The following is a 10,829-nucleotide window of genomic DNA, read 5'->3' as shown; positions in this document are numbered from 1 at the left end:
AAATCATGGTTTTATTTATATGTTTTTAATTTGCGATGTATAATGCTTTATTATATCTATTAGTAAAATATATTATATAGTACAAAGTAATGTATTTTTACAAAGTAAAATATATTTACATAGTACATAATACAATAAACATAGCATGCCAGTACAACATAATTCAATATATTGTTGTAATATTAAAGGAAAAGCAGTTGTACATTAAAAAAAGTTAAATCAAGGAAGAACAACTATTAGTAATAATATAAAATAAACATTCTGGAACTAGGAGTGGTTAAATTTGGCTTATGCAAGTGCATTTAGTTCGAAAAGATTTTAAGAATAAATTAAAGACTTCATATTCTGTATTAACGTGTCTCAGATTATCAATGAGATCATTCAGTAGAAAGAAAGATGAAAAAAGGGGATGGGCTTGGAGTGTGTTTTCGTCTCTCGCGCGCCGTCTAGTGGTGGAGTGCAGCAGCGCAGCAGTGATGGCGCTCAGGGTTTTTCTGCAGCTCTCGTTCAGTGGACTCTGACCGCTTCTGTCCCTCCTCTCAGGCCTTGATTTGGGGGCGTTTTAGTAAACTTCAGTTATGTTAGGCGTTCTGGCCAGAACGATGGTGAGTAACAATTCATATGTCCCGACTTTCTAAACATAGTCTGATCTATTATGTGACATAAACAAGGGTTCAAGCTGACAGCTGAGCGCCGTGGAATGAGGTGTGTTTGACAGACATGCAGGTTGTTTATGGTTAGATAGCGGTAGTGCTAAACCAGTAACGTTAGTAGGAAGCACTTTGCTCATGGCAGTGATAAAAAAAAACAGTGTTCACTGACAGTTTATTAAATTCGTATTGCAACGTGTGAATGCGTAAATTATCTCTAATAAAGCTCTTTAGCTTGTAAATGACATGGGCAACAGTCTTATTGCATGTTACATTACTGGCAGTCATGTGAAATGCTGACTCATGTGTCTATTTGATTATACACAGTTACATAATGCAGTTAACATTCTGTTATTTATACATTTAGGACAAGATTAACTTGTAAATGTGCATTTGTGTGAATTAATAGGACACATTTACTATTAATATCTTAAAAAGAATATTAGCTGCCTGAAACCAATGCCAAAGTATCAAACTATTATAAAATTTTATAAGGTGAAATAGATTTTTTTATTTAACATGTCAGTCAAAGAACTAAAAAGATCTATATCTATGTATCTTTATGTTGTATGATATAATGCAGTCATATCATCTGGAATATTTTAGGTCAAGGCCGGCATGGTGAAACCCTCCGGCCTGGTAAAACCAGTGTCAGTGACACGGATCATCGGTCGGTACTTGGCTCATCAGGAGGGTCTGCCTAAGCTTCCTGTGCCACCCCTGAAACAAACATGCGATCGCTATCTGGCTGCCCTGGATCCCATCGTGGACCCGGAGGAGCTGAATCACACTCGGCAACTGCTGGAGGAGTTCCAGAAGCCGGGCGGTGTAGGAGAGAGACTTCAGAACGGCCTGGAACAACGAGCAAAGAAGATGGAGAACTGGGTAAACATTTTTTCTAGGTGATGCTTTTTTAAGGAGCCCAGTGTGATGGGGCAGACTAGCTGTTTTAAAGCACTTCCTTCTTATTATCTCTTGTCTCTCTCTATCATTTCCACTTCTAGCTCTCTGACTGGTGGTTACAAACAGCCTACCTAGACTACAGGATGCCTGTTGTTGTCCATTCGAGTCCTGGGGTCGTCCTTCCCCGTATGGTGTTTAGTGATCGTCAAGGCCAAATGAGGTCAGACTAGTGTGGATTCAGATATCATAGGAAGCGGCAATGCTCACCCTTTAGTTGTTCAAAACCTTTGTCCTTTAAAACTAAATGTGGTGTTATATGTCAACACACTTTTTAAATAACAATAATAATAAAAAATTAAGTATTAATATATTTTACTTAAAATACTTTTATATTTTTATATATTTTAACATATATATTTATAGATGATTAGGAAACTGATCAAAGTTATACCCTGACAAAAATCTTTTTAAAATATATATTTGCTTACTTTTTCCTTAACATTTAACCATTTCTAAAATAAGACAAGAAAACCTGTGATAATAAATATAATACAATTAGTTTTTAGATACATTTCATTTATCATAAATTAAGTTTATTGTTCTTACTCTATTGGACAACAGTATTTTCCTGTTTTAAGCCTCATAAACCTCATAAAAGTTTATTTTTTATTTATGCTTTAAATTAAATTAATTTCTGTACATTACAGAAATACTTTTTTGTGCTCCCTGGGATTTAAACCCATAATTCTAGCACACCTGTAGATATGGGTTTAACCAAGAGTGACATTACTTCAGGCCGAGGCAGTTGTTTTTAGTGACCTTTGTACAGACTAACCCTCTCTTTCCAAGTTGAGCTTTGCAAATTCAGAGAGTATGAACTGTTGCTCTCAGGAAAGTGCTGGCCTGAAGCCAGTCTCCTCACACCAATATAATAACAGCTTTTACATATAACAGCTAAAACACTATTGTATGTAAAAGCAGATCAGCGGCGAAGTATGTTTTGTCCATATCAGAAGTCAAATAAGTCAAAGACACATGGAACAGCATGTGCTATAGTATTAGTAGTAGAATAAATTATTGGCAGTATGTTGATGTGAAACTTGTTTAAAATGACTGTTGAAAAAAGTATTTTTTGTTCTTTGCAGATATGCTGCTAAATTGATTGCTGGGGTTTTAGATTTCAAAAGTATGATTGACAAGTGAGTGATTCATTCCTTCCTCTTATATGCTTTAGAAAACCATGACTATTACTATTGATTAAATTCATGAGTGTATAAAGTTCAGTATAATAGTCCGGTCAGACATCATGTCTGTGCTCTTTGATTAGTGAAACATTGCCAGTGGAGTATCTAGGTGGAAAGCCACTCTGTATGAACCAGTACTATCAGGTGCTCTCGTCCTGCCGAATCCCTGGAATAAAGAGAGACACTGTGGTCAACTACGCCTTGGACAAGAGACCCCCCACACATATCACTGTAGTGCACAACTTTCAGGTCAGTCCCTGTTACAAAATTCCGGGCAGGGTCCACATGTAACTTCCAGTAGTAGGTGAATTAAAAGAACTTATTAATGAATCTACTGGACATGAAAAAATGCTATGCAATTTTTTATTGCAAATATATTTTAAAATATTCTTTATATTTTGCTGCTTCCAGGACTGCAGTGATTTTGTGATCTGCCAGTACCGTTGGATTTGTTACTTGATAGTGTGCTGCAATATGTCTTTTTAACTCATTCTTTAAACTTTTAGTTCTTTGTGCTGGATGTATACAACAGTGACGGCACACCACTGACCGTAGACCAGATCTACATTCAGCTGGAGAAGATCTGGAACTCCTCCTTACAATCCAACAAAGAGCCTATCGGCATCCTCACCTCCAACCACCGCAACAGCTGGGGCAAAGCCTACAACAACCTCATTAAGGGTGGGCACTGCTAACACGTTTTATTTTTAGGTGGGCATATCAGTGTCCTGGTAAATGTACTTTGATACACTATTTAAAATACACTACAGTGCAAAAGTTTGCTAATACTTTAATTCAACAAGGATGCATTAAATTGTTAAAAATTATAGTAAAAATATTTAGGTTACACTTTACAATTAAACATTAGTTAATATGAACTAATCTTAAACTGCACTTCTAGAGCATTTATTAATCTTTGTTAATGCTAATTTCAACATTTACTAATACTTTATAAAAATTTTGTTAACATTAGTCAATGCACTGTGAACTGACATAAACAAAGAATGAATAGCTGTATTTTTATATTTTTAACAAAGATGAATAAATACCGTAACAAATATATTGCTCATGGTTAGTATGTTACTTAATACATTAACTTATGTTTAATAAATTAACCTTATTGTAAAGTGTTACCGATAATGATAATGTTACGAAATATTTTTATCATGTTTTTCAGTCCTTCAGTTCATTAAAAGGAATTGAATTTATGGTTTTACATTTGTCATGGTAACTCTACTCTATAGGCCTGTTTTGCATATGTTTGTTTCCATGCTGATCCTTAATTTGTTTTATTTCACTTTCAGATAAAACAAATAAGGAGTCGGTGAGAGCGATTCAGAAGAGTATCTTCACAGTCTGTCTGGATGCTCCCCTGCCGAGCGCATCTGATGACATGTACCGCTCCCGAGCTGGAGTTCAGATGCTGCATGGAGGGGGCAGCAGGTGGAACAGTGGAAATCGCTGGTTCGACAAAACATTGCAGGTTAGACCTATGAGGAAGTCTTGGGCCTTGACTGAGAATTTCAGAAAATGTCTGTAATGCCTCGTTTGGAGTCCTGCTATAGAGTGAGGCAGCTATGTTGTCATGTTGTAGGCCAACGGCAGATATTTCGTTCCCTCTGCAAAAACCTAACAGGCTTTTGGATTATCGCAAAAAAACAAGCTCTGTGTTTAACAAAAGTTTATGATACTTAAATGCTTTTTCCATCAATATAATTATTATAGATGAACACATTCTTTATTTGTTTATAGACATGAACGTGTTTACAGACATGCAGTTAACATGATATAAAGAAATTACGCAATATCATCACATGTAAGACAGGTATGTAAGACAGGAAATGTAAGACAGGTATAAAATAAAAAATACTACTGTGAAATGTCCTGCACAGATCATGCTTTTGTAGGTTTGGGTCAGTCAGCTTGTTCTTTTTGACTGTCGTTATCTGACTCACGCACAAACTGATACAGCAAAACTGACGCCATAGTAAGCATAGTTACAGAAGTGTTTACAGTGCCTCAGGAAGGATCGGGAGCAGCAGTTATGGTCAAGCAGTAGGCCAGTCACAACAAACTTCGCCAGACTGGGCTTTTCACATGTTTTTAAACAAAAAACCGAAACTAAAACAATGTTCAGACAGAGGGGGAAAACAGGTGCTGCAACAATTTGAAATGATAAGAAAAATAATGAATTGCTTGAACATTTAATCATGTAAACCAGTTCTAATAGACCATGTCAGAATCATGATGCCAAATTGTTGTGTTTCTAGTTTATCATTGGAGAGGATGGGACATGTGGACTGATCTATGAACATGCCCCCGCTGAGGGCCCTCCTATCGTGTCACTGATCGACCATGTGGTTGAATATACGTAAGACTTAACAGTGATTAAATGTGGGGAAACCATTTGGATTGTAACCATGGCTAACAAAGCTAAGATTTACCATTCTTTTTTTAATATTTGTACAGGAAGAAGTCAGAGATGGTCCGTACCCCAATGGTCCCGTTGCGTATGCCTCAGAAGCTTCGTTTCAACATCACACCAGAGATCAAAAAAGACATTGAGGAGGCCAAACAAAACATGAACATGTAAGTGTCAGGTTTGGGTGAAGGGATGAGGACTGTGGGATGCAGAAAAATGGGCTTTGTATTATAAAAAGTAAAGTAAAACAATACAACAAAAACATCCCGGGGGGGGGGGGGGGGGGGGACACAGACTTGACTAGATTTGACTTGGCAAACAGGAAAACAGGAGGAACGTTCGACAACGATCCAGCACAAGACTGCAATCACAAGAAGAATAAACCGGGAGAAAACAAAAAAGGGGAACGAGGGAAGACAGGTGGGGCAAATTAACTGATAATCAGGAAATAAGGTGGGCAGGGTTAGAAAATAGACATGAGCACATGGCACAAAGAAACTCATGACAAGCCATGTGCTCACACCTAATGTGACATGAACATGCAGCTAATGAGAACTCATAAGCTGCATGTTCACAGAAAACATGACAACATAAAAGCAAGCAGCCAGTGAAAAACACCAGACACGTGCTACACAACACAAGACAAAACATAACATGAAAGCACACGGCCAATGTAAACACGAACCGCGTGCTACACAGAACACAACACACACGGACAGAGACCGCACGCTCACACGACAAGACCGGAAACAAACACGCGGGAGCATGAATGTCTGAATCCCAACACCAAACTGAAACCCAAACTAGACCGAAGTGCTGGGATCCAAACACCACGCCCAACATGCAAAACTCATAGAAGCTGAGATATTTCACTCACTCTTTGCATTACCAACCATTCGGTTTTTTTGTGTGTTTTTTTACAAACAACATGACAGCGTGTTGGATATCTGAACGTTTCTTTCCTCCTTTTCTACAGCATGGTTCATGACTTAGACTTGAAAGTCAGTGTGTTCCCCCATTTTGGCAAAGATTTCCCAAAGTCGCAGAAGATGAGCCCTGATGCCTTTATTCAGATAGCTCTCCAGTTGGCGTACTACAGGTAAACCTCACCAGCACTGCCCTTAATATTATTTCCCAAATTTATATCTTAACTGTAACATTATTGCCATTATGAAATGAATGATCAGTTTAGCTTGTTCAGTTGATGCGTGGACTCACTGTTTCAGGATTTACAAGCGCTGTTGTTCTACCTACGAGAGCGCTTCTCTCCGCATGTTCAGACTGGGCCGAACCGACACTATACGCTCAACCTCAATTGACTCCGCCAGATTCGTCAAGGCCATGGATGACCCGGCCAAACATGTGCGGTCACCTCTAGTACACATTTGAGTTGAATAACTGTTCAAGGATGAGCAAGTGTATGAGCACATTTGAGTGCTCATACACTAGCATTAAAAAGTGTGTGGGTCAGTAAGTTTGTTTTTGGTTTTTGGTTTTTCAAAGAATAATTCTGCTGAAAATTCAGCTTTGCCATCATAGAAACAAATTGCATTTTGAACCATATTAAAATAGAAAACAGTTATATTAAATAGTTAAAACAGTAATGCTTTTAAATATTATTACAGTGTTTTTGCTCAAATAAATGCAGCCGTGGAGATTCTTCTTATAAAAGCATTAAAAAATCTTACTGACCCAAAACTTTGGAACAGTAATTTATATCATCCGTGTAAATATTATGTAAATATTTGGTTACACTTTATTTTAAGGTGTCCCTGTTAAAGTGTAATTATATATTTTAAGTACAGAGTAATATTAATTAACTACATGTACTTACTATAGGTTTTATTGATGTTAGTTGCATGTAATTATGCAGGTTACTGTTATAACTATGGTAAGAACATGTAACATATGTAACAAGGACACTGTAAAATAAAGTGTAAAATATTTTATGTAGATAGTTTGTCTTATTGTCAGTATTAATTGCATTAGTAAATTTGACCTGGCATCAAAGAAAATGTAACAATCTCGTTTTGATTGACAGAACACAGAGAAAGTGGCTCTGCTAGACAAAGCTATTAAAGCACACAGAGCTTACACAGACATGGTGAGTAAATGCATGCTGGGGATGTTCAGTTCACCCTCATTGTGTTTCTGCAGTAAATATATGCATCGATCATTATTGATCTGCACTATATATATGTCACATTCTTCATCCTGTGTGTGGATGTGCAGGCCATCCGAGGTCAAGCCATCGACAGGCATTTGCTCGGACTGAAATTGCAAGCTATTGAGGACCTGGCCGCCCTGCCAGAGATATTCATGGATACCTCATATGCTGTGGCACTGCACTACAACCTCTCCACCAGCCAGGTAATGACAAACAGAGCACTCAGGTTAGAGGTAACTAGTAAAACTGAAGTGCATGTATAAAGATGCTTATTTGCAAAACAAATTATTTCATTGTGTTCAGCATGATGTGTAGATGAGCAGTACCATACCATTAACCCTACACTTTTTTGATGATGATCAATTGATCACTGAAATATATGGCTCTTTATATCTGCTAAAATGATATTGCTGTGAAGCTAAAATCATCAGATCATCTAAAACTGAACATCTGAATCCCTTAGTTCAATTAGGACATTTAAGTAGCTTTTATAAACATCACTGGTGTGCATCTTTAGACAAAACAATGGCTCTTATATTTTAAGAGATGTCAGTGTAAGTTGCTTTCAGTTAAAACACCTCAAACATGATTTTTAGTCTGAGACTGGGCTTAAAGGAATAGATCACTAAAAAATTAAAATTAGCCCATGATTTACTCACCCTCAAGTCATCCTATGTGTATATGACATTCTTCTTTCAGACGAATACAATCAGAGTTATATTAAAAAATGTCCTGGCTATTCCAAGTTTTATAATGGCAGTGAATGGCTGTTTCTGGTTTGAAGTTCATAAAAGTGCATCTATCCATCATAATAGTGCTCCACACGGCTCCGGGGATTAATAAAGGCCTTCTGAAGCAAAGCGATGTGTTTGTGTATGAAAATAATCCATATTTTAAAGGAACTGTATGTAAGAAATGCATTTCAATTAATCATAAAATGGCCCTGATATGTCACTAGACAATAAGAAATCATGTTAAAGGTTAGCTCACACAAAAATGAAAATTATTTCATTAATCTCTCACCCTCATGTTGTTGGACACCCGTAACACCTTCGTTTATCTTCAGAACACAAATGAAGATATTTTTGTTGAAAGCTGATGGCTGAGAAAGGCTTCAGAAAGGCCTCCATTGGCATTCAGTATATTCCCACTGACCCACTCACAAGACCCATTAAAGGCAATAAAGACGTCACTAAAAAGTCCATCTCACTACAGTGGCTGTACAATAATTTTACCAAGCGACGAGAATAGTTTTTGTGCTAAAAAAAAATCAAAATAATGACTTTATCTGCCAAGTTATTGTCTTCCGTGTAGGTCTCGGACGTGAACTCACGCGATAACGGCGCTCCTCCTCTTCCGGGGCATGTATTCGAATAGTGGAGCTGCGTCAAGTTCACGTCAATAGCTTAGTGGATAAAGTCATTATTTAGATTTCTTTGCGCACAATAAATATTTTCTTCGCTTAGTAAAATGATTGTACAGCCACTGTAGTGAGATGGACTTTGTAATGTCATCTTTAGCGCCTTTAATGGGTCTTGTGAGTGGGTCAGTGGGAATATACTGAATGCCAATGGAGGCCTTTCTGAAACCTTTCTCAGCCATCAGCTTTCAACAAAAATATCTTCATTTGTGTTCCGAAGATGAACGAAAATCTTACGGGTATCCAACGACATGAGGGTGAGTAATTAATGAAATAATTTTCATTTTTGGGTGAACTAAACCTTTAATTTCAAATACTCATATCACTGCCAACAGTAGTCCAGCCAGGATTTTGTCATTTAAAAGTTGTTGTTGCAGCCCTCAACTGATGTTGATGTTGACATGTTGTGTTTTGGCCTGAAGCTCCCCCCTCCACCTATTGACCAATCACGAAGTCAGTAATGTTTCAGCATCCGGGTTGCCAGATCTGCTCTAGTTACCACAGCTGCCACTACAAACGTTCCTGCTGATCCTGCCGCCAATCTGGCAACCTCAAGCCAGGGAGGAGGGGGAGAGGGGATTGTGATTGCAGTACCAGTTTTGGTCACAATCTTACATACACTTCCTTTAAACTTTACAAACTGTGATCTCCAACTTCTGCTACCTGTCGTACGCGCATTCACAAGAGACTGGCGTTCGGGCCTATGAGAGCCTATGACTATGAATAAACAGAAATAGCCATTCACTGCCATTATAAAGCTTGGAAGAGTCATGACATTTTTTAATTTAAGTCATACAGAATACCGGTAAGAATGGTAAATGGACTACATTTATATAGCGCTTTTAACAGACCCTATGGCCATCCAAAGCGCTTTATATATCACCTCACATTCACCCATTCATACACCGACGGCGATGTCAGCCATGTAAGGCGCCATCCAGCTCGTCGGGAACAGCTGGGGTTAGGTGTCTTGCTCATGGACACTTCGACACTTGGTAAGGTGGAACCAGGGATTGAACCACCAACCTGTCGGTTTGTAGAAAATCTACATGAACCACTGAGCCACTGCCGCCCGTATGTCATACAGTATACACCTAGAATGACTTGGGTGAGTAAATCATGGGCTTTTCATTTTTGGGTGTACTGTCCCTTTAAGCCTTGCCAGTGAAACCGGGGATAGTCTTACATAAGATTAAATTGTTCTTTTTATTTTTCCACTCTACTCTCCTAGGTGCCAGCTAAAACAAACTGTGTGATGTGCTTTGGTCCGGTGGTACCTGACGGTTATGGCGTGTGCTATAACCCCATGGATACTCACATTAACTTCGCAGTCTCTGCTTTCAACAGCTGCCAGGACACTAACGCAGCCCGTCTAGCCCAAGGTCTGGAGGATTCTCTGGTAGACATTAAGACCCTTCTGGAGCAGACGCCCAAAGCCAAGCTTTAAAGACGATTATGTCGATTAGACTTGATCTTTGACCTTTGAATGTTTGGTCAAGACATTTGAGTTCACCACTGTACTCAGTGACAGGAATATTAATAGATTTTTATTTTATATTTGACCAGAGTTGCCTGGACTTCATCGGACTGTGGTTTCTGACACACCTTGACACTAAATAATAATCCTTAACTTTTTATAGATGTTTATGTGCTATGGCTTCTGTTTGTTTAAACAGACAAAAAAATCAATAGGTTTGTCAATCAAGTTTTGCTGATTTGTTTTTTTCTGTATTTTATCAGTACAGAAAATATACCGATATGTGCATTATGGTAAACCTGTGGTTAAAACTGCTCATGAGGTTTGTACATTGTAAATTAGACATTACATGTAATCAAATACAGAACTTTTTTTTTTTAAATGCTATGATGTGAAGTGACATTTGCAGAGCATTGCTTTCTCAGTTCTTTGTACAATGTTGTACATTTGCACAATTGCATTAACATGCTTTTAATAAATATGTTTTTAATAACATGATTCATATCCTGTTTATAATTGGCTGAGCTGATTATACATCTAAATGTG

At 37.8% G+C, this 10,829-nt stretch overlaps 1 protein-coding gene across 2 annotated transcripts; it reads left to right on the top strand.

The window, feature by feature from the left end:
• Positions 1 to 463: 463 nt before the first annotated feature.
• crata (carnitine O-acetyltransferase a) lies at positions 464 to 10,781 on the top strand. Of its 2 annotated transcripts, none has more exons than XM_067438684.1 (14): positions 464 to 605; positions 1,257 to 1,535; positions 1,655 to 1,773; positions 2,699 to 2,752; positions 2,881 to 3,046; positions 3,304 to 3,478; positions 4,102 to 4,280; positions 5,068 to 5,168; positions 5,267 to 5,386; positions 6,196 to 6,318; positions 6,446 to 6,581; positions 7,261 to 7,323; positions 7,452 to 7,589; positions 10,038 to 10,781. In XM_067438684.1, the coding sequence occupies exons 1-14, from the start codon at positions 579 to 581 to the stop codon at positions 10,251 to 10,253; spliced, it is 1,896 nt and encodes a 631-aa protein (XP_067294785.1). In that variant the 5' UTR covers positions 464 to 578; the 3' UTR covers positions 10,254 to 10,781. The 2 variants fall into 2 exon arrangements, with proteins under 2 accessions (XP_067294785.1, XP_067294786.1); XM_067438685.1 differs by lacking the exon at positions 464 to 605 and adding an exon at positions 606 to 705.
• Positions 10,782 to 10,829: the final 48 nt, after the last annotated feature.

The sequence above is a fragment of the Pseudorasbora parva genome, chromosome 3 (genome assembly GCF_024679245.1).
Source record: "Pseudorasbora parva isolate DD20220531a chromosome 3, ASM2467924v1, whole genome shotgun sequence".
NCBI lineage: Eukaryota > Metazoa > Chordata > Actinopteri > Cypriniformes > Gobionidae > Pseudorasbora > Pseudorasbora parva.
Note: the sequence above shows the minus strand (reverse complement) of the source record. Positions and strands in the feature narration are given on the sequence as shown.

What these genes read in the sequence shown, in the direction of transcription:
- crata (XM_067438684.1), top strand. Translation starts at nt 579, where the DNA reads ATGTTAGGCGTTCTGGCCAGAACGATG. An exon ending in GGTTCGACAAAACATTGCAG is followed by an intron (nt 4,281 to 5,067) that starts GTTAGACCTATG and finishes TTGTGTTTCTAG; the next exon opens with TTTATCATTGGAGAGGATGG. An exon ending in CTCCAGTTGGCGTACTACAG is followed by an intron (nt 6,319 to 6,445) that starts GTAAACCTCACC and finishes TCACTGTTTCAG; the next exon opens with GATTTACAAGCGCTGTTGTT.